At 48.3% G+C, this 23,973-nt stretch overlaps 1 protein-coding gene across 1 annotated transcript; it reads right to left on the bottom strand.

Moving 5' to 3' along the window:
• Window positions 1-9,933: 9,933 nt before the first annotated feature.
• On the bottom strand, window positions 9,934-23,225 carry SHH (sonic hedgehog signaling molecule). Its single transcript, XM_014872227.2, has 3 exons — window positions 22,636-23,225; window positions 17,663-17,924; window positions 9,934-14,154 (listed from the first exon to the last, which is right to left on the bottom strand). Exons 1-3 carry the CDS (start codon window positions 22,942-22,944, stop codon window positions 13,460-13,462), a joined length of 1,266 nt encoding a protein of 421 aa, XP_014727713.2. The 5' UTR covers window positions 22,945-23,225; the 3' UTR covers window positions 9,934-13,459.
• Window positions 23,226-23,973: the final 748 nt, after the last annotated feature.

Consider the following 23,973-nt stretch of genomic DNA (forward strand, 5'->3'; position numbering starts at 1 on the left):
TTTCTAAATCCACTCTTGGGTACCGAGGCAGAAACTCCAAATCTCCACAGATTTGTGAGGAATCTCCAGGAGCACACTGTGCAGCACTGATTTCTCCAGGCTGTTTGGGCAGTGTCTGTTCCTGCACCCCACCACTGCTTCCAGTCCCGATGAATCCAGCAAGGGATTTTCTGAGGAACAGATTGTCTAACTCCTTCCCTTAGGAAAACTTTCCTTCGGACAGCAATGAACGTTTTATAAAATATTCAACACCACCATGTTTCTCCTTCTTCAAGCAAGTGCCCATGGAGAACACTCTCTTGTGGACAGGCTGAGCTGGGTGGGCTGGTACCCAGCTGGCTGGTTTACACTTTTCTCTGCTTTCCAGCATCAAAGAATTTCAATGTTCCACTCTGCTACTTTTGAATCATCTCCTGATCCCAATTTCAACTGTGCAAACTTTACCATTATATAAATACAACTGCAAGTTTTATTTTAATTTCCTTTTCTTTTTTTTTTTTTTTAACACTGCAGACAATGAAGGCTGGAAGATAACTTGAAAAAACCAACACAATCTGGAATTGACATGCAAACACATGCTCACAGAGTCAAATTTAAAAATGCCTCTGAGGATATTCAAAACAAACAAAAGTTTAGTAAAAATACTCTAAATGGTCAACCTATTATACAGTGTTGTTATGTGAGAAGTTCTGTCATCAAGACAATATTTCAGCAGCTTTAGACAGATGAGATTTCTAAAGGGGATTTCTAATTTGTATTTGTTTTTAATTTGAGGTTTGGATCACAGCAGCAGCAAAAATTTGTTTTGTTTTGTATTTATGGCTGCACATGTTTAAAATGGTAAATCTGCACTGACCTATTAGACCACAAAAGTGAAACTAGCTTCTGTATTCTCTCATTCCTTAGCTGGAAAAATAAACCCACAGCATGCATGTGTAAAATAAATTATATTTTTACAGCTTTCAGAGTTCGTAACCAAAGGCTATGCAAGTATTTGGATTATCACAATCCTGGCTTTAAAAATAGGAAATGGTTCTTTACCAGAAAGTGATTCTTTCAGGACAACATGCATTCTTCTAGCTGCTGCCTTTCATTAAAATGATATCATTTAATCCAAAATGAAAATGAAATTTATAAGGAGATTAATAAAATGTGCATGTTTCTTTGTGAAAGAAATTAACTGAAGCACAGAAGGATTCTGGTTTGGTTTAACACCAATAAAGATACCTCGGCCTAAAAGATAATTCACAGTTAGCACCAGATCATCCAGTGCTGAGCCCCCTGCTTTTTCTTACCCACCTGCTTTTATTGGTTTTGCTGCTCACAACAAATAAAAATGTTTCCCTTCAGTCTCTAAGCCTTAAAAGCAAACAGAGATTGAGTCATATTTGACTTCACACAGAAATGTGGATGGGACCTGCTGCTTGGCCCCCAGTGATAGCTCTGTAGAAGGTTTACCCAGGCAGAGCAGAGCCTGGGCTGGGACTCTCTGGTGGCTGGATTCATTATTGGGAGACAAATAAGGTTTCTCTGGCTGATTTCTAGCCCTGGACAAACACATGCATCATTTTATCCTTCAAGTTGCTTCATGCCTCAGGACGGAGGAGGCAGAATTCAAAAGATGCTCCTGAGCAGTGGCAGGTGAAATCATACACTGACAATTAAAGCCCAACACTCAGGTCCAACCTGGGCATTTTGGGGGTAGAGAGCAGAGGTTATTGGGAATACAGCCTGGTTTCACACCATGGACACCCCAGAGAGGCAGGAGGGTCCCCAGCATCCCTGACAGGGCTGGTGGGGCAGGCAGAGGGTCAGGCTGAGACAGTGAGTCGGGCAACACCCATTGCAAAACTCCTCATTTCCATGTGAAGTCCTTCTGAAGTGTGTCTTAGGAATGTGCCCAACAGTACTGGCTGGTGGGAGTGGAAGGTGCTGACAAATCCAGGGGAAAAAAAGGATCTTTATTGAGAGTGGGTGATCAGCCTGGCACTGACCACAACAAGGGAGCTCGTTCCATTACAGCAACTGTGGCACAGCCTCCGTGAAAATTACAGGGAATGCAAAATCAGCCCTGCAAATGATTCAAAGAGCAATTTGCTCTCAGCACGGCCATCGTGGAGAGCTGACAGCAGGGAGAGAGAGCAAGACAGAAGCAAAGTTCTTCTTCCTGCAGATGTCAAACCTCATGGTCTTTAATGGACGTAGAGACAGGGCAGGAAAGAATCAGAGGTCAGAGATTAATTCTTCGAAACATGAATGAAACTGAAGCAGCTGGGTGGGTTTTCTTCTGGTAGGAATAGGGTCCTTGTTTTCACCCAGCTCTGATTCAAAAATTGACACATCTAACCTATGAAAGGCTGTTTTTAAATATCTAAATTCTGAGTCCCAACAGACCTCAGCATCTCCTGAGCATCTCCTTCGTGCCCATCCCAATCTCCTGTGCCACAGGAATCAATGATTTTTTCTGCTTTCCCCATCCCTGAAATATCCCTGGGGAATACTGGGACAGAGCACACAGCAGTCTTGCTGCTGACAGATCTTCTCCTGCATTGCCTCTGAATGATGACATCCCATTTCTAACTCTCTTTGGTATTGATTTTCATGGTAAACTGACATAATTTGGCTGATACACAATTTTCATTTCCCCCACCACTGATGAATTGTAACATCCTCTCTCTATATGCTCTTTAAAAAAAAACCTTAATAGTCTGGGAGAGGAAAGATGACCTTGTAGAGGTGATAATCTCTCTGGTTGAACCTGGGGATGGGTAAGCCTTAGCCCCACAGCAACACTCCACACTCCCTACACAACTGGTAATAATTTTGTGATCAGCCTGTGACTGTTCCAAAAAATAGGAACAAATGAGTTAAATCACAAATCTAGTGCACTTCCTATCCTGTCTATTCCCAAAGAACAGCACGTCAGCAATGCCAGAAGACACATGGATGATAAGTTACTAATAAATTCATTGTGTTGCTGATTTTTAACAGACCGATAAAACACTCCTTTTAACAGTGCGCAGCTTGCATGAAAAAAAAAAAGGTAGAGTTTGGGAAAATAGTCTACACTTGAATTGTAAGAATTGCTGTTGTAAAGGCTGTTACTTGCTGTAATTTTGTATTAATCAGGTATTGATTGCATTTTTACCAGCTGAGAGAGCGGCACACATCCCCTCTCACCCCTCGAGCTCAGTGCAGGCAGCTGCCGAGCTGCACGGTTAACAGGGAATCACTAGAGGTCACTTTGATTCCACCTAATGCTACAAAGCCTGACAGGTCTGGGGGTTTGTTTCTGCCTTTTTGTTCTTGTTGTGAGACACTTTTTAAAAGCAAACTCTTTTTGCACATGTGGGTAAGACTTGTTAATAGAAGCTCCTTGGGCTGAATCTTATTCTGGTGTAAAGACTGGAACTTTGAAGAAGTTTATAAAGCTGTGTCTATGTTCATCAAGAGGAAATTTGGCCATGAGTTTCTATTTTAATATGAAACATCTTCTATTGGATTTGATATTCCTGATAGCAGATGTCATTATTTAACTTTCAATAAATAGTTTTGTCCTGTCAGGATCCATATAAATAAGAAAAAAAATAGCACCGACGTATAATCTACAAGAAAATATTCCAATTTTCCTGCATATTCAGTTACACCCAAATGAGAATTAACATTTAGGTGTATTTCATTCCTTGCTTCAGTTGATAAACAAAATACAAACATTTCCTTGCTAAGAGAAAAAAAAACACCCCTAGAAAGGAACACCTTGTGAAAAAACACTTCCCTGGTGCAAAGAGCAGCTCCAAGGGGAGTCTAAACTTGGCCTTTTTTTGCATTTGTAAAGTAACAATTTGGTCCGTCCTTGGGGATCTATAGGATTAAATATGACTTTTCTTTCATTTTGGACATTTGGGACACTTTGGTCCTACCCTGCAAGCTTGTTTTGTCACAGGTTCACGAGTGCTTGAGCCCCAGGTGAGGACCCCATGGCACATCTCCCTCAGGAATGGCATCACTGCTGTCCAGATGTCTGCATGCTGAGTCCCTGATGGGGCAGGGGCTGCACAGAGATATCCCCACTGCCCTGATGAGTGGCAGCATCCTGCCTGTTTACAAATGTAGATGGTTTAATCTTGTTTTGGGAAAGGCACAAACACTTTGCATGCCCAGAATCTTGGTGGTGCTTAGGTGCTTCTTGCTGCACATAGGTCAGCTTTGGCTGCAACCAGCGGATCCCACAAAGCTACACCTTTTCTTCTGCACCTGGTGCTGTTCAGCACCTGCTGGAAGGCACCAGAGCACCTGGGGCATCTGCATCACCCCATGCACTGGTGGGTACCAGCTGCATTCCTTCCACCTGGCACCACCAGCTCAGCACCACACTGCTCAGCACTGACAAAAGCAAGACACCAGAGCTGACTTGAAATGAAAATGTTTCAGACGGGCTTGTCCCATAGCCTGTGCTCAGTGCAGAGGATGTCTGTACTTGTGTTTGGGAGCCAAGGACAACACCCATGATGCTGCCTTGTCACAGTGCTGCTTGCAGAGACCAGGGCACCTGCTCCCTGTGAATGAACCCTTCCATATCCACACATCACCAAAGGCAGGCCTGAGTGACTCCCTGGAGTGTCCATGAGTGACTCCCTGGAGTGTCTGTCCATGGGTGACTCTCTGTTGTGTCTGTGAGTGACTCGGGAGCAGAGGGTGGGAGAGCTGTGGCTGTTCCGTGTTTGATGCCCAGGACAATTCCTGGTGTCAGTGCTGAGTCACTCAGTGCACAGACCTGGCTGTGTTGTACCCAGGCACTGGCGACTTCTCCTGTCCTTCCCCTGACCTGCCCAAAAACTGAGCTTTGGAAGGTGGGAGGTTCCCAAGATCCCTAAAAGCCCCAAGAAAGAAGTCTGCGTTGGGTGAGTGTCAGGGCAAGCCTCCATCCATGGCTCCTTGCCTTGGGGAGCAGACGGTCTTGGTCTCCTGTTATCTCTCCTGGAAACACATCACTTCTTCCCTTCCACACTGCACACATGAAGGGAAATTTCTTTCCAGGGACAGCTCTCCATGGTGCTCCCTCAGCTCCCCACAGCTTTTTATCCCCACAGCACTGCATGTCCCACTCTAGATCACATTAAGCAATGTGATGAGTACCCCTCCCATGAGCATCTATTTTCTCCCTTCCTTCCCCCGGGGGAAAATTGAGTGGGAATAGTTTTAATTAACTACACTGTATGTGCACGGTGTTTATACCTACGCAGGCAAGGCTGAACAAGTGTGCCTTGCTCTTGGAAAGAGAGGCACTGAGGTTTGTGGCCTCTCTGAAGTCCTAATCCCACAGTGGAGAAAAGCTCTGGGTTTGGACTACACTGGGCTTACCCAGCACAGAACAGAGAGAGGAGTGAATGTCTGGGCCCAGAGCTTGGTCACTCTGCAGAGCGAAACAAAGTCCGTGTACATCCCACCCCAGGACCACTGGATGAGACAAAGATGCTCCAAATGCAGCCTGGGGAGTGTCTGCAGAAGGCTTACATGACATTTTAGGCAGGATTCAGAAGTCAGGACACCTACATTCAGACACATTTGCAGCTGTCTTTGTGAACTCTTGGTGTCTCAGCTCACTCATTACTCCATAGAGATCTTGTCCAGCCAGACTCCTCCAGCCAGCAGGGATCATGTGGAGATAAATGGAGACACAATCAGAAGCCAAAATAATTTCTTAGCCTTGATCTGGCTAAAGCCCTGTGGGTCCTCCTTGTGATGTATGTGTATAATGCAGAGTTTAACATCGTGCAAGAAAGCAACTGTCCTCTTTTCCACAGGTATTTAGAATGGACTTAAAAATCTGGCAGAAAGCATGCTTATTTTATGTATAACAATGCCGAATACTGGCAGCTGTGACATACCTAAAAATTATTTGTTTTTACCAATGTATAAATTGAGAGATCTTTCAAATAATCTATTTGTCAGCAAAGGTTTTGGATAGTCCCTGCAATTCACCATGTGCCCACAGAGGAGATCCCTTGAGTGACACTTGGGCAGTAGGTGATATCTGATTCACTGTGTTTCTCATCATGCCGACCCCACAGACTGGAAAAGCATCCTCAGAGATGTTTTTCTGCCCATCTCTGGTAAAGCCAGGGAGACAACAAGCCACTTGCTCAAAATCAGAAGAAACCCCATGAAAAGGGCAAGGAATAAACCTGCCTCGCTCAAAGCCCAGCATTGTTCTGGCAACTTGTTTGTCTGCAATAAGGATTTCTTTTTTTACTATTTTCTCCTTCCTACAGCTATTTATAGTTTCAGTTCATGACCAGTGGTTCATATTTTCAAAGTAGTCAAGCATGTGGTCACCCACACAGAAGATGTGACTGGTCCTGCTGTGCTGGTGAAGAAGTGTTGTCCATGGTATTCAGGATCTTTCTGCAAGGATCAGTGGGGAGCTGTTGGCAGAGGGCAGGAAAGATGCCCTGCTGCCTTGGGAAGAAGCTCTTGCTGAGCCTAATACTCTGGGTGAGTTTGCAAAGCTGTTACCTTCTCCTGAAGATTCCCCATGTTGGATTTTCATGGATATAATTATTTTTTACTGAATCTAAGCCCCCTTTTCAAAGTACAGCTGAAAGTTCCTCAGTACATGGATTAAAACTTACTGCACCCTGGATCAAAGACTGATATTTCATGCCTCTTCCTGCACTGTTGTGCAGTGACAAAGTTCCTGGTGACTTAAGTGGGAGAGAGAGGCTGTGTCCTGGGAGACAAAACTTAATTGAGTGTAATACCACAGGGCACATAAAGTAGGACAACACAGTCTGACCTCATTTTGCCCATACATAACCCTGCTGACATCAGTGGGAGCTGCACATATGCAGTCAGGAGGTGACATGTGCCCACTCTTGGCTGCTCTAGGAAATTCTGCCTCGCCTGATAAATTCTATTATTTCATGGTGCAATATGAGAGCGATGGGTACACCAGGTAAAGCTGAGCAAACACAGCTCAGCTCCCTGCCTGTTTGAAGTTGTGGAAAGACTTCTTTTGACGCTGGTGGTTGTTGGATTGAGCCCACAGTACACAGTGATTCATAATAATTTTCCTCAATGAAAGCAACCAGGTTGGTTTGTTGTTATTTGTGGGATCACATATTCATTATTTGCAAATATTTGAATGGCAGTTGGACTTTCTGATGCCTGTGAACCCCGTAGCTTCCATTGGTGTTAGCACAAAATGGTTATTCACACAAATACTGTGCCAGAACAGACTTGTTTAATACTGAACATTTATTACACGCCCGATTCCAGAAAAACTTTGCTGAGTAGGAAGGGCATCATTTGGAAAAGCCGACAAAGCTTTCACCAAACCAGTGCCTATTCCAAGAGAACTGTTCATGAGCAATCCTGAGATTAATATTTATTTGCATTCATCACTGTCTAATAATTAAAACCAGTTCTTACTGCTGTAGAAAACAGAATGGGGCTGACTAACAAGGAAGAGGTGAGCTGGGTGAGTGAGGTTTCAGCTCTCTGCCCAGGGCAGGCTGCAGGAGCAGCAGCAGAGCTTGGCAGTGCTCTGCATGTCCCAGATTCTGAGCCTGGGATTTCTTAAAACTAATCTTGTTTTAACTCTTTGGTCTTCTTCCTCACAGAATAAATACAAGGTGAATATAAAGGAAGATTATTGATAGATGGGATGCAAAGCTGCTGCATTTAGGAAAACTGCTAACTTATTTAACAATAGCAGCTGCTCAGAGGGATGGAGCCCCTCCATCCTTGCAGACATGTGGGACCTGACAGAGGGTGGTCTCCAGCAGCTTGCTCTAAGTGGACCCAGCATGAGCTGAGATGAGACCTGGGACCACCAGAGGCTGCTTACAGCCTAAACTGCTCAAAAAAAAGCCCATGAAATATTTTAATGCTCCAAACTAGCCAAAGCCTGATCTGTATCCTGCTTGTAAATAAGCTTCCTCCATGCAATGAAAGCCTACAACAGGTCTGTGACACAGTGCCTGTCTGTCATGAGACCAAGAGGAAGCTGCTGTAATTGCACACAGATGTATCATCCACTCCCTTGCAGAGAATTCCATCAAAAGTCTCAAAACTTGGAATGACACAGCATTCCCAAGTATGGTTTCCCTGTGAGCACATCCCCTTTCCAAGCAGACATCCTGGTGTCCCAGGGGTCTGGTCCAGGCAAGTTTTGTCCCAGAGATGGGCTAAGGAAGAAGGGGTCCCTGTGCCATCCCCAGAGCCCAGCGAGCTGGGCAGAGCTGCAGGAAGCACAGGGTGTTCCCAGAGCATCCCTGCTCCCCTGTCCATGTCCAACCCCTCCTGCCCTTGGGCAGCAGCCAGATGTGAGTTTGGTGGCCAAGGAGCCCTCCACGGCCACGCCACACAGAGCATCCCTTGTCACCTCTCCTCCTCAGTAATACAAACAGACATCTGTTCACACCAAACTGAGCAAATCTAATATTTATTTCACATTTAGGTCACAGGACAGCAAAACAAATATTTTTACCCCAAACAGATTTCCTGACCTTGTGGTTTCACTCCTGATTTGCAGTAATATTTGTCCGAGGAGATGTCTTGCTCTCACTTAAAAATGAAAGGAAAAGAAGTTATATAGGGTCCTGCACTTGGCTTTAAGGTGCACAATTACCTGTGCACGCAAATCACCTCTGGATACCACTCTTGATTTTACTGGAACCAGGACAAGATCATTAAACTCCAATTTCCTGGATTTCTTCACTTCTTTTCATCCCTGAAAACCAAAATTATTTAAATACGTAAGCCTAAACACCCCAAATGCAAAGCATTAAAAATTATATTTAACACTCTTGGCACAAACAGTGGCTGTGGGGCTCCTATCAGATCTGAGACAATCCTGTTTCTTGTAAAGATGCATTTTTTTAAGATTATTTTTTTCCCTTTCAGCCAGCGTAGGCCAAGGATCATATTAACACTGCTCCTTTGAAAGCTCTGAAGGGCTCTGTACATGGAAAATTGACCTTTTTTTCAGTTAAGTTTGAACTACTTTTAAGGCAGAAACTGCTGAAGAGAGAATTTCAAAAGCTTAAGAAATCTAGTGGTCCCTTATGGCTCGCAGTAATGAGTAAAATAAAATGCTCTTTCTGGTTTCCTTCCCCCTGTAATTGAAATAGATGCTGTACTGGGGCTGCAAAACTGCTGCCCAATTATCGCCCAACCAGGCTGATTTACATCTCCTGCTCAGCCTCAGCATGGTGTGAAATGCTCAGGAGGGCCAGTGTAAACATATTTATATCCTGATGGGATGTGCTGAGCTCCTAATATCAGGATAATAATATTCTATATGTACACATATATGTGCATATATCTGTCTAAAGATCCATCTAGGCAAACTTTCCCGTGTGAGGGCACAAGGAGCTGCTGGCTGAGGCACAGCACAGCTACCTGGCTGGGAAACACCTGGTTTCCCCCAGTGCTTGGCTGGGATTTTAGCTGCACTGTGGATGTGATCCTCTTTTACTGGCACATCCAAGCTTCCCTTTGGAGGGTGTAACTGGTGTCTGAGCACAAGGGCACTGCTTGAACTATTGGTCAAGTAAACACAAACTGGTCCCAGTCTCATTAGGGTCATTTCTCACGTTGGCTTGTGTGGGGGAGGTGGAGAGGACAGGCAGCTGCTGGTGGGCTGCCCTTCAGGGCACCTCTGCCTCCCCACGGAACCCTTCCAAATGAGTTGGCTTTGCAGAGCCACGCAATATTTCACAGGTAAATGGCAGACTGTCTATGTGGCTGTAGGTGGGAGGAGGAGGAGGAGGTTGTGGCCACCACACGAAGCCACACCAGCACAATTCCTGGTGTGTTTGAAGTGTCCAATACCAAATCCCGCAGGATCCCCACTCTGCATTTGTTTCAATGTCATCAGGGTAAAATCCTCAGAGAGTGTGCCATAGGAATGCCATCACATATCAGACATTTCAGGAAGTCTCTGTAATTTCTTTAATTATTCAGACAACAGAGCACAAGTATAATAGCTTCAAGTACATTCTTATACATTATTTTGACAGTAATAGATATGTATTTAGTCATAAACTATTCTGTAGCCACCACTATGTGTACATTTTATACAAACTATTGCCATACTCGGACCCTGAAAATGGACAGTGACATCTCCTAGACGTTTTGCACAAGGTTATGACAGTACATCCTTCATACGAGAGCTGTAGCTGTGGGTTGGATTGGCCCATCTAAGGAAGCACTTCTAACACACCACGGAGGGGTGATCCTGATGGGAGGTGCCGGAGGGACAGGTGGAATTCAGACATGGTGAGAAGAAGACATGAAGCTGCTTGGAATGAGTGTGATGGAGAAGGTGGCACAGTGTTTCTCTGCTCAGTGAAACAGGCTGATCCTGGTGTAAGAGCACCTCAGCTTCTCTCACACCACAAAGCTCTGAGCTCATCTCGGCCTTTGGGTGAAGATTAAATGAGGCAATGTCTGGTGTGGTTCCATCCAGGCATGTGCCCTGCCCTGACACAAGTGTGGGCTCTGGTCAGATGGCTCTTTAACATCTCAGTTGCAATTTAGATTGAAGCCCTCCAGCCAGTGGCTTTAAGTTTGATCACTGGCATCCCTAAACACCTCCACTACCCAACCTCTGGAGAAGGCACCTTCCAACACGGTCATTTATTTGAGTGTAGAGGCCTTAAAAAATGGCAACCACCTCTCAGAGACAGGGTAAGAGAGCTCAGACACCCAGATGCTGCCGTACTAAGGCCAGACTCTTATAGCAGAGATTTGTTCCATGATCACATTCTCACATGCCCAAATCATCTGGGTTTGCAGCCCTCAGCACACCCCAAAGACAGGGAGGTGTCAGAGTCCAAGCTGGGGTGGGCAGTAGGTCCTCAGCACCCACCAGGCAGTCCACAGTCCCCCGTGATGCCTCTTGTAGGGTAGGCTGGAGGGTGGCGTGGTTCCTCTCTGATGCTGCAGCACGCTGTGGTCACTCCGAAGTCTCATCACCCTGGCCATGTCCGAGCTTTGGAGGCTGGAAGTGGAGATGAACTAGAGGTTGACAAGGAAGGAGAGACCACATCCATCTGTCGAGGCTTCACACAGCAGTGCTCGTGCGTGGAGCTCGGCCACCAGCTCCAGACAGAGCTCCAGAAGCTGCCAGGATTTCAGCGTGGAAGAGCATGGTCTGCACTCTCTGGAGATGGCCCCAGGCAGGGACGTTCTGGAAGGCTATGGAGCTGCCATCCATCCCAGCAGAGAACATGGCTGTGTCTCTGGAGCAAAAGGCCTGGTGGATCAACATCCTAGACTGGCAGATAATGGAAACCAAAGAAAAGGTGAGAAGACATTCAAGGCAAGCTCCCTTCCGGCACGGTCCCGTCACAGACGCACACACACATGCACACACAATGTTTTGCAAAATTTTTAAAGGGGTCCTGGAAACCCTCCATGGAGGAGCACACGGTGCAGCAGAACCTCACTGATCAGCACCTGTCAAGGATGATCCCCTCGGGGTGGGTTGGGGCTGGGACCAGGCAGGGGACACAGCGCTGGCCCCACCACTCAGCTCCTAAAACACATCTCCAGCACATTCACCTGTGGGTGGCTCGGGATGGACTCCTGCGTTACAGCTAAGGAATGTCTCTCAGGATAAATGAACAAATCTTTATCCTTTTGTTTGCTTTGCCAAGGGTGTTTTGCTCTGTTCTCAGTGGCCCCAAGCCCTGTGCTGTTACTCAAAGTGGCCAGTGAAATCTGGTGGCCATCTCCTTCTTCCAGCACCAGCCACGTGAATCCCTCTGACTCACCCAAGTCAATGTCTCTCCCTCAGATTTCCATCTTCTGGGCACCCAAATGGAAGCCCACTGAAATCCTGGTGTTGCCACAAGGTTAATGCCTTCACATTAACATGCTTCAAAGGGAAAACTTGATTTAGCATCCTCAGAAATCAGTTTTAAGAGCCATCCACAGTCTCTAGAGCAGACTGGGAAATGGACATGGAGCTGGGGCTGGAGCTGGAAGAGAGGAGCATCACCTGAGCGGGGAAGGGGAGCCAGGGCTCTGGCAAAGAGAAACCCATCTGCCGGTCACTGGTGCAAATAAGTGAGGTTCTACTGTCAGTACAAGAGATTTCCAGGTTATGCACAGATGTGAAGGATTCGTTTCCTTAATTAAAGTACCAAAATTAAATGTTATAAGCAACACATCTAAATAAAATAATGGGCACTCATTTAGGCATCATGTTTCCTAAACCAATAAGCAAAAAGGAAAAAAAAAATGGGATGCACCAGGAACTCTTAGTTATTATATACTAACCAAACTGTGCATGGCACATTTTATTTCTATAAAACTATTAAAACTATTACAAAATATTCAAAAATACATTTTAGTAAATTTACAGCAGTTATTTCTCAATTTATTAATGCAAAACATCCTTTTCCCCCCTCTGTACAAACTACCATCTCCATCGTCACAGAATTGCCGCCATGTGCGCTTTTTAAAAAATATTATTTTCTAATAAACTTTTTCTGAAGTTAAAAATAACAAAGTTTCTTACGATTTTTGCAAATAAAAAGTTTGTGTAACAGTCTTGACTTCCATGAACGTGGCCAAATGATGTTTTTACAAAGCAAAACATAGAAAACAATACAGGAAATGATGTTACATTTGAAACTATTTAAATTAAAATAATATATTCTCATATTTTACACTATTTCAAAAAACGAAATGTGATTCAGTTAAGTATTGATATCTCAAAAAAATCTAATTTACAATTCTGTGTATAAAAATATAATTTACGGACCCCCATGAAGTTTTTTGTGTGTGTGTGTGTTTGTTTGTTTGTTTGCTTGTTTTTTAGACTTGCTGAAATGAAGGAGCAATGTAATGGAGAGATGGGAAAGTACAGAATTTTGCTTTCTGAAAGTCAGGACACACGTGACATGTAGAAAAATAGACTCTGCGCAGTTTTGCTTGGCCTCACAAAATAATTTTTTCCCGTGTGAGTACAGTTCACATGATAATAAATTATCAAAGAAACTATTTAAGGCTCTTGAAGGTCCGGTTCATATCATTTAAAACATCTATTCAAAATACCAAAGAAATAAATATCCAGGAGAGGAGGAAAAAAACAAAACAACAAACAACAAACAAAACAAAAGAACAAATAAAAATATATATATATTTATAAACTAAACAGAACAGAACTTCCAGGGGTCTTTGTTTCCCTTTAAGTCTACTTTGGACTGTCCTACTTAATTATTATTATTTTATTATTATTATTTTTAAGTCTTAATCCGTGCTCTCTTTTAAAAATATGTAATTTTTTCCTTTTTTTTTTTTCTTTTAGCTTTTTCTTTTCTTTTTTTTTTCTATTTCTTTTTTCTCCTTTCTCTCTCTCACTCTCTTTCTCTCTCTCTCTCTCTCTCTTTCTCTCCGTGTCTCTGTCTCTCTGGCGGGCGGCCGCGACGGAGGGACGGATCCCTCAGCTGGATGACACCACCATGCCCAGCGGGTGCAGAGAGTCACTATCCAGCACCCAGCTGCCGATGCGGTAGAGGAGCCGAGAGTACCAGTGGATGCCGGGGGCCGTGGGCTCTGCCAGCGGGGAGGGACAGAGGGCGGCCAGCAGGCCCTGCAGCAGGCGGAAGGGAGCGAAGGCCCAGTGGGCCCAGCTGTGCTCCTCGATGACGGCGTAGCACGAGGCCAGCACGCGGTCGATGAGGATGGTGCCCTGGGCGGTCAGCGGCGCGTAGGCCCCCGACGCCTCCTCCCGCAGCGACACGCGGTGCACGGCCGCCGGCAGCAGCCGCTGCCCGCCCTCGCCCAGCACGAAGATCCGCTGGCCCGGCCGCACGCGGCTGGCGAACAGAGCCCGGCTGCTGGCCGCGCCCGCCTGCGACTGGTTCTGCTGGGGGGCCACGAAGAGCAGGTGGGCGGCCGTCAGCAGCAGCCGGGCCCGGGGCTGCCGGGTCTCGATGACATAGAACAGCTTGTGGGAGCCGTCCTCGCGGTCCAGGAAGGTGAGGAAGTCGCTGTAGAGCAGACGGCCTTCCGTGTCGGCCACCAGCACCCTGTCTCCAGGCCTCAGGTCCTTCACCAGCTTGGTCCCGCCTTTCTCCAGGTGCACCGTGGCCGAGCCAGGGAAGCAACCCCCAGATTTGGCCGCCACTGAGTTTTCTGTGCAAGGAGAGAGGCACAGCAGGGTTAGAGGAGGCGCGTGCCAGGGCATGGAGGCATGCAGGAACTTATCACTTATCACTTCCCCAGCCACCCCAACCCACCAAGAAAGTGCAGGACACAGCCAGACTCCCCTCTGAAACTCCTCCACCCTCATCTATGAACGCCCCCCCCATTTGCACTCCGTGGGTCAAGTGAGAATCCCCTTCCTGTCAGATTTGAGCCAGTGCAAAATCTCCTCTGGGTTAGGAGTTACAAGAGTGATTTGTCTCATAAAGGAAATAAGCCAAAACATTTCCACTGAGAAAACTGTTCCAGAACAAAATCTCTTCTGGAAGAACTTCCCATTTGATTACTGTTTACCCTGCTCTGACACCTGATGCCAGATAATTTGCAGGCTTTCAAAGCCGAGTGGTTTTGCTGGCATAAAGTTTCTTCTCTAAGCAAGTGCCCGTGCTCTCAATGCTTGGGATCCCAAATCAGCTCTTACTCAAGGACTGCATCTAGGGCAGCAAACAGCAGAGAACAGGAGGAGACTTGGCCCCAAGGTGCACACAAATTTTGCCCCTGCAAAGCAACAACCCAAATTTCCCAAATCCCCCTCCGTCATGCTGCACAAGCCCCCATGCTGCCTCCAGCCTTCCTGCTCAGCATAGTGGCTACTGGGGCACATCCCACCCTCACAGCACCCCTGCCTGGCATCTCCAGCACTCTGCTTCAATCCTCTTTCAAAACAGAATAAAACCTCTCTCTCCCGCTTAGAAGGATGCTCTTTCCTGTCTCAGAGCGTGTGGTCCCAGAGCAGCCCAACACCAGTGCCAGTCCCAAGCAAATGCCTCCTTCACCTCCTTTAGCTCCTGGGAGTTACTCAGAGTTTAGAACAGCTATTGCTGATTTCCAGTGCTATTGAGAAGAGCAATCTCAGACTTAAATAAAGAAAAAGTAGCAGTGAGACTTCTGTCTCTCTTGAAAATCACGTTTTGGAAGCTCAGCCACCTGTGGGGCGGTGGGAAAACAAGTCTGCTGTGTTCCAGGCTGATCTCTGTCTTAACAGAGGGACTTGCAGTGTTCCTAACCGCTCTGTTTTTTTAAATATTGGGCAATACCCCATAGTATGTCATGGTAGCAAGTGTCTTTGTTACAGCTGTTGAGATTCCCCATCCCTCCCTTGCCTTTCCCTGCTTTCTCCCAGTTACTCCTTATACCAGTTAAGAGACCTGGCAATTTAGCTCTTAAAGATGGACAGATTTTATATTTTGCCTCCTTGGCTGTTACTGAAATTCCTATGATTTAAACAAATCCTCGGGGTGTCTCCTAATGACTTTCTCAGGAAGGAAAGGAAGGGTGAAAATTAGACCGTTATTGATTTGCTAATGACTTTATCACTCCTCCTTCAGAAATGAAGCAGCAAGATCTCCAAGGCCTCCCTCTTCAAGGAGGACATGGCAACAAACAAGCTATGTGCTTTATGTGGAGGCCTCTGCTAGCAAACTACACCTTCCTACAAGCTGGCAGTAAAGGTCTGGCTAGAGCTTTGTTTGCATATTCAGGGACTTGATGAATAGATGTAGTAGTGTAGCAGCTCTACAAACATGCCAGTGAATTGGCAGAGGTGTGAAAATCTGCTTCTTTGAGCAGTGCTTGTTTGGGTTCTCTAATTAAAATCCAATAAAGGATCAGCATTGTCATTCTGATTCATGTAATAAATGCAGACACTCTTGGAAGAGAGGACACTTCCATTTTTTTCCCAGCTTCTTCCCCCCCTTTTCTCCCCCTCCCTATTTGTTCAGGTGCAGAAACCCTATGTGCCAATTCACACACATACTCTCCAAAAAACCCAGGACCTTCCAAGCACTATTTGCACAGCAGAGCCACTTTTCCAAGGCACTCAAGATCTGTATTTGAATTTTAAATGTAGAAGCTTGCTCTAAATACTTGCTGTAGCGCATTATCAATGTCCCTTTTACCACCCCTGCCTCTCCCTCCTCTGTTCTGGTGACAATAATTCAGGCCTTGGGGGAACTCTTCTTTGCATTCCAGTCTCCTGGATCATACTTTTTGCAAACAGAGATCTAGATAAAGAATCTTCCTGCTGGCATTATGGGATTTAATCTTCTCATGAGATGCTCTGTCATGAAATGAGGTTTGGACAGTTTAAGATCAGGCTGAGAGAGTGGAATTCAAGCCTGCTCCCTTCAGCCTGCCTCGTACAGTCACACGACCCTGCCTGACACCCTCCAAATATTGCCCCCAAGTCCTTGTGTGCCGAATCTCAATGAGCAGCTTGGGGTGGCTCCTCTGCTATGGAACACCCCTGGGGTGGATTAGGAGGTGCTCCTGGGCTAAGGTCACTGCACACCACAATTGGATACCTTGTGCTACAAAGCCCATCTTGGCTATTGAAAGGGGTGTGTTGGATCTCCACACAGCTGACAGTTTTGCAGGGCCTCTTTTTGGCTAGAAAGGACCCAGGAGCTGAACAAAAGCAGTAGTAGTTCTCAGGACAAAGCCCACATAGGCCAGGAGAGGCGCACAGCCTGGGGAGCTCCGGGCTGCACTGGGGGACGTGAACCCTTCCTGCAGGTGGGCACGGCAGGGCCGGGCTGGATTCCCTGCCGTGGGGCTGCTGGCTTCGAAGCAAACAGCTATATTTAAAGAAAGCCCATTATTTTCTTTTGCAGCCTAGTGTTTCCTGACACATCCAGCAGGTTGCTGGGCTAGAGTACGCTCTTAAAAATAGCTTTAGATGTCATACAGCTGGGTGGAGGGAAGCGGTGGAGCTGGGGGCTGGCACTCGTTAACAGATTTGCTCCCCCAAAAAACGTGTCAAGAAAAGGAACTCTGCGAATCGGGGATTTCTTGCGAGCTGTTCCCGGGTTGAGACAGCATGTGGCGTTATAAGCACAGGGGAGGGGAAGAAAAAAAATTACGCGTATGTGTATCCCTATCTGGGAATTTCCTAGCGGCTACCGCTGAAGGAGGCTGGGGACCACGTTACTTATTTATTTTCCTGGCCGGCTCCCACTCGGAGATTAGCGCTCGCGAGTAAGGCGTGCAGCCAGCGGGGCGGCTGAAGACGGCCGCGAGTGTTTGTGTTGAACATGCTCCTTGGGTGGGGAAAGCATCAGACCCCACGGGGGGAGCAGGAGGGTGTGTGGCTGCGGCGCAGCTCTCGTGGGAAGGTTGGCCAAGCAAATCACCCAAATAAAAGTGCTGTGAAAAACTGCTGCAGCTGGCTGGGCTTTTTAATTTTTTTTTTCTTCGCCTTCTCTCTTTTCCCCACCTCTGCTGCGGCGGGGTCGCTAAGGGGCGGGGGGGAGGCTCGCTGTGCCCTCGGGGCTCTGCTCCCATCCCCACGGGAGCGCCGGGGGACAGGCTGGGTGATGGGGACCGTGCAGGGACCCTGCCCGGCGGCAGGGACAGGGCACCGAAGGCTCTAGGGCGCTGAGTCGCGGCCCAGGGGTGTCTCCCCAGCTCGACACGTCCCTGGGCAGGCTGCCCGCCTCACCTGCTTTGACGGAGCAGTGGATGTGTGCCTTGGACTCGTAGTAGACCCAGTCGAAGCCAGCCTCGACGGCCAGGCGGGCCAGCATGCCGTACTTGCTGCGGTCCCGGTCCGAGGTGGTGATGTCCACGGCGCGGCCCTCGTAGTGCAGGGACTCTTCGGAGTGGTGGCCGTCCTCGTCCCAGCCCTCTGTTACCCGCAGCTTTACCCCGGGCCACTGGTTCATCACCGAGATCGCCAGAGCGTTCAGCTTGTCCTTGCAGCGCTGCAGGGATACGGGCAGACAGGGAAGGGTCATTATGGGGGTTCTGCAGCCAGGGGAACACCCCCCTTCGCTATCTATACCTCCCTGGGCCGGATCCTGCTCTCCCTCTCCAGCCGAGGAGGCGGCATTCCTGCCCTCCCGCCAAACGCGCCCCGGGATGGGCTCAGCCAGAGCTGAGCATCTTCTCCTCCGCTGCCAAGGAGGGACGGGGCGGCAGGTGAGGAGGAGGAGAGTGAAACACGGGATGAACAGAGGATAAAACACCGCCAAGACCCACAGGGACGGATCTTTCCCATTCCCTGTCACCTGCTGCGGGGACAGGGGTACCCCCTCCGCCGCACCGCCGGTGCTGGGGTGTGAGCGTGGCTATTCAAAGCCACCTGCACGGAGCAAATTCCTGCCTCTAAGTGCCCTGTCCCTTCCCGAAAGCAAAGTTTCTGCTCAGAACAAACACTCGCCATATATCTCAGAGTCACGGATTCCCCCCCGGAATGTCTCTGCGGGTCTTTTCAGCTTAATTCTGTGTTGAAAAGGGTATCAATACATGTTAACAGCCTTTATGTGCTGGAGGGAGGGGTGTTTTTTTTCTTCTCTCCCTTCGCCCATCACTCATTAGAGCCCTCAAAGCTGCATGGGCTGGGAGCATTCACTCCGCTTCAAACATATATCGGCGCTCGCCTACAAAGCCTACAAATCCATACAATAATATAGCTCTTAGTGGGAAGATGAAAAGCAAGGGAGGGCCAAGGAGGGAAGTTAAGCGGAGCAGGGATGCTATGCAAGCTGGGAGCCCCATTGTGTGGAGAGAGACCCTTCCAACTCCGTGGAGAAAGTACTGCAGGGTTTTTCATTGACTCTGCAGAGCCCCCAGCCATTCCTGGGCTGAACTGGGCCCAGCAGCACTGGGAGCACGTAGGAACCGAGTAATGAGGGGCACAGGACGGGGGAAAGGGAAAAAATGAAGTGAGCTGAAACCCTGAAAGTTTTGGGGAGATTCTCATCTTAGCCAAGCAGGGAATAGACACAGTAGCGACAGGGGAAAAAGGACTTTCGGCCCGGCAGAAACAGGAAATCAGCACCTAAAGCATTGAAAAGCGCTTGGCTAAAGGTACAGAGTTAGAAACACACACGTTGCCAGCTTTCTTCCTCCTTTTTGAGAGGAAAACAACTCGTGGATGTATCCGATGTTGTTCTCTTGATGCAAATACTCTGTGGCTGTAAGCCGCGGCGGGATGCAGTAAGCTGCTCTTCCCACACTTTTGCTGGCCTGACTGGTATGCTTGGCCTTCTGCAGGACCATTCTCCACAGTGTGCTCACAGCACAGCCAATAAAGACCACAAAGTCCCCCTTTTACAGCTCCCAGGAAGGCAAAACCCCTCCATTACTCCGACAACGCTACTTTTAGGGACGTGACAAGGTTGCTTAGCACGGAAGTTCCCATGTGTCCACACCAACAGCCATAAAAGTGATTCCAGCAACACACAGGTACCCGAGAGATATAAAACACAGCCGTGAGCTCACTTTGGACTCTCTGGCCTATCGTTTTATTGGAGACGGACGGGTGTTTGGGTTTCGGCACCGTTCCCGGCAGCAAAGTGCAGCAGCACAAGGAAGTTGAGTTTGACTTGGTTTTTTTTTCCCCTCTCTCTCTCTCTCATACCTGAGCGGATAAATACGCTCCTTCACTGATTTACAGGAGAAAGGGGGAGAAGGATCAAACGTCTCAGCTGCTGATAAGGCGACAGCACTGCGCGACACGGCGATGTCGTGTCCCGCACGGGAGGAGTGGGCGAGGGCAGCGGTGCGGGCAGCGCCGAGGGGCTTTGGCCGCTCCGGCCCTGCCAGCACCTCTTCCCGGCTCCAGGCGAAATAAAGAAGAAGAAACGGCCTCCTAAAGGACTTTTCTCCCTTTTATACTGCCTGAGCTGGATTGTCAGAGTCAAAAGCCGTGAAGCCCAGACTATTTATTAATTCATCGGGTCGTGTGCCACAAATCAAGCCCAATTCTGTTCAGCCACCGTGAAGCTCAGCAGGGCTGCCTCCACTAACGCTTTGTGTGGAGGCAAAGTTGTTCAACAAGCCCTCTCCTGCCAGCTCCTAATCTCTTCACAAATGAATTGCTTGAAGGAAACACTTAACAGGTACCTGTCAGTGTAAACAACCTGGTGGGCTTCCTAAATGCCAAGTTGATCTCTAAATTCCTCACATCACGCACTGGTTGTGTGCCTGCATTACACGAGATTGCTATTTTATTTCATACAAATTCCAGCTTTATCATACTGACCTGGCCTCCTTATCTCTCTCCCGAATCCAGCCAATGGCCGGGATGGGGGGGGGAGGAAAGGGAGGAAGGGGGGAGCCCTTAGCAAACTGCTGGTGTCACCTGCAAAGTTGAGAACCTGACTTACCTACCTCTGTTTGCGTTCCTCTCCCCCCACCACCACCCCCTCCGGAGTTAATATTAACTAGCGGCTAATGCATTCGGCAACCGCTCTGCAAGTTTAACGATTCTGTCCATGAAAGATCTCTCCATGGTTGAAGGGCTCCCGAAGCCGACGTTTAAAGGCTGGGATTTAACGAGAGGCTGCTGGCCGAGGGAGACAGGGAAGGAGAGGGAAGCAAGGCAGGGAGACCAGCGGCAGGACCGCACCCCGGGTCGCCAAGGACCCGGCGGTGCCCGGGGAACGGGGACCAAGGGCAGCCAGTCCGCTCTCTGCCCGGCCCCGCTCCGCTTCCCCGCTCCCTGCCTGGCCCAGGGGTGCCGGAGCCCCACACGCTCCCCGACCTCGCTCCCCCACCTCGCTCCCCTCTTTGCCGCCGGGTACCCGGCTCTGCGGCCTCCCCGGCCCCGCCGCTCTCAGCCCACCTCCCCCCTTTGTGTCTAAGGCACGGGAACAAGCACTGACGGAGAGGGGGGGGAAAAGTATTTGTTTTCGTTTCGTTCGTCTGAGGGAAGTTGACAGAAGGTCAGGAGTTCAGACGCTGCCAGCTAATGCAGCGGGAGCGGCCAGCCGCGTAGCCGGCACGGCGTGCCCCGGGAGAGCCGCGGGGCCGGGGTCAGCCCGCAGCCCGCAGCCCACCGCTCCCGACCGTGCCCGGCTCCCCCCGCGCCCGCCGCCCCGCTCCGCTCCGCTCCGCCGCGCACACGCACCGGCGCAGCCGCGCACGGAGGGATGCGCCGAGCCCCGCCGGGAGCCCGTCTCCCGCGGAGCCGCCGCCGCCGCCGCTGCCGCCGGGCTGCGGAGGGAAGGGTGAAACCCGAGCCGCCGCGATCGATACGCGAGGGGAGTAAGTGGAGCTGAAAATGCGAGAGATGCGGCTCCGGAGGCAGCAGCGGGGGCGGAGGACCGCGGGTGCGCGGAGGGGCCGCGCCCGAGCGGGGACCGGCACCCGCTCCGCTCCGCTCCCCGGTGCGCGGCGGCGGCGGCGGCGGGCGGAGGCGCCGCCGCGCTCCGAGGTGCGGTGCGATTTAAGGTGGTCGGGAGGAGATGGTGGCGGCCGCCGGTCCCTCGCCCCGGGAGACCCGGCAACGTGCGGAAAATCAGGCCGAGGAAAGGGGAGAGTTTGGGAAATTCCACCCCCCCACCCCCCCTTCCCCGCGTCCACTCCCCGCCTAGTCCTTCCAGGCGAGTCCTGCTCTAGCACTGAAGGTGGGGCTTAAACGTATTAATATTAAAAAAGCGCTGTTGACCTATATTTGGAGGAAACCCATTTCCAGTGTCTAGATTGCATGTAGTTTCTGAAACTCCGGGATTGGCAGAGCAATTGACTTCACCGAGCTCTCTGTTGAGCATGAATTATAATTACGAGGTGACTCTCGGAGCGGTTCTCTCTCTCTCTCTCATTTATCTTTTTTCTCTTTTTTTTTCATAAAATGGTTCCGCACTCCGATTCCACCCGAAATACAATATTTACCCAGTTGCAAACCTTGTGCCATCAGATTTTTTAAAACAGAAGGTGATGCAATGCCGATAAGTTGCAAGTCCCTCCCCTATGGAAGTACCAGAGTATTGGCGGCGAGCATCCTTAAAGAAATATCAATATATTTACGCTCCGATGGGCACAATTGCAAATGATGGTATTGCAATACGAGCTATATAATACGGAATCAGATGAGGAATGGTCGATCCGGCTTCAGCTGCCTTTTGTGAGTGCACGACTGCATGCCTACTAAATTTAGAATATGCTCGCGAGAAGAACAATAATAATAATGAAGGTTAAAATGAAATGAAAAGGAAAAAAAAGAGAAAGTAAATAAAATATATATCTATTAAAAAAAACCCCAAACAAGTCAGCAGGCGCAGCAACCGCGGACTACGTTTGTAATAATGAGTGGGTGGCCTGGCGGTCACTATACACTTGGGGTCCTCTGAGCTGTATGCAATTCGTTTGATCAAAGTGCATCCTTGGGGACGAATGCAAACAGCAATCTCTAACCAAGTTACAGGGAACGCCATGGCACGGTAATGACTGTAAGTATCACACAGATTCCCCCACCAAATATCTAAATAGCTCCAGCTCCAGCCTCTGCTAACTTGGCTGGAGAGATGGTATTTACATTCAATGGGGAAACTAGTCGAGTTTGGAGGGGCGGGGGGAGGAGGGGGAGAGGGAAAGGGGGGGGCTTTCAAAAATACTAAGACAGATGCGTCCTTTAGGATTGCTCAGAGAGGTTAACAAACACAAATACAGGTATCTCTGTGGCTCTACCTGAGTCATCAGTCTGTCAGCTCCCGTGTTCTCTTCATCCTTAAAAATAATGTCAGGGTTGTAATTTGGGGTTAGTTCTTTAAATCTCTCGGAGTTTCTTGTGATCTTCCCTTCATATCTTCCACTGGCCCCTAGGGTCTTCTCTGCCACATTGGGAATAAACTGCTTATAGGCTAAAGGGGTCAGCTTTTTGGGGTGTCTCCTTTTTCCAATGCCCCTGCCTGGTCCACAAGTCAGCCCAGAGGAGACTAAAAGAGCGCAGATGAAGCCCACCAAGAGAATTCTTGTCAACAGCAGCATTTCGTCCATTGAATCCAATTACTTCAAAGCTCTCTGTGCCTATCCCTGGCTGTCTCTCTAGAGCTCTCTCTCCTCCTATGTCCTTGTCTGCTTTCTGAATCGTATACTATCCACCGATCCCTAGCAAGACAGGTGCTGGAATGGCAGGCTTTAGGTCGCTGATAACGGAACACATCGGAGTTTGGTCGGGAGACAGCAATCGAGAGACAAAAAAAGGGTCTGATTTTAATGGTAGCAAAGCAAGACGCTTGTGAGAGGAGTCTGCCTTTAGTTCTATATTATAGCTGCCAGGGCCGAGAGCTGATTGGCCAAGGCGAGACAAGCTTGTCTTCTGATGTTTTAACCCTCAAAAAGGCAACAAATTCTTGAAAGATTTTTTTTTTCCTTTTACCTGAAGGGCTTGGAGCTGAGAGGGGTGGAGATCGCGCTTTCTTGGGATAACATCAATTACACGCTTTTTTTTTTCTTTTTCTTTCTTTTTTTTTTTTTTTTTCTTCTTTCTTTCTTTTTTTTTTTTTTTTTTTTCCTCCAAAAACTTTCTTGGCAGAATGGTACATTTGTCAGCAAGAGGAACAGATGCCTCTCTGAAAGAGGGGGAAACATTAAGATTAGCAGGCTGCTTCAGTGCAAGTCAAGTTTCTAAGGGCAGTTGCGGCTAAATAAAATGCCGAATTATCGGGGAGCCGTGCAAATAGGAACATACTTGGGTAATATTAACGCCCCGGGGGGGAATAATGCCATTTCAGAGCGCACCCACCTAAAAGGCTTTGTAACAGGTCTCTTGCCCCTGAAAAGGGAGATTGCTGTCCCTCCCAAAGACATACATTTTTAAACACACTCTCCTTTTAGCTGATAAATGACCACTTCAATAGCAGAAACAGGTCTGATGCGAAGCGGCAGTTAAATGAAGTTAGTGTGTCTGACTTGTGTATCACACAACTGCAATGTAGCACTTTTTTTTTTTTTTTTTTTTTTTTAATAAAATCAGAACTATTACCCAGTTTAAAATAACGTTGTATCTTCGGAAGTGCATGAATA

The sequence above is a fragment of the Sturnus vulgaris genome, chromosome 1 (genome assembly GCF_052056855.1).
Source record: "Sturnus vulgaris isolate bStuVul1 chromosome 1, bStuVul1.hap1, whole genome shotgun sequence".
Taxonomy (NCBI): domain Eukaryota; kingdom Metazoa; phylum Chordata; class Aves; order Passeriformes; family Sturnidae; genus Sturnus; species Sturnus vulgaris.

Coding starts and splice junctions, on each gene's coding strand:
- SHH (XM_014872227.2), bottom strand. CDS start 22,944: ATGGACGAAATGCTGCTGTTGACAAGAATTCTCTTGGTGGGCTTCATC. Junction 17,925..22,635: donor CTGACAGACTGATGACTCAG/GTAGAGCCACAG, acceptor GTATCCCTGCAG/CGCTGCAAGGACAAGCTGAA. Junction 14,155..17,662: donor CCACTGCTCCGTCAAAGCAG/GTGAGGCGGGCA, acceptor CTCCTTGCACAG/AAAACTCAGTGGCGGCCAAA.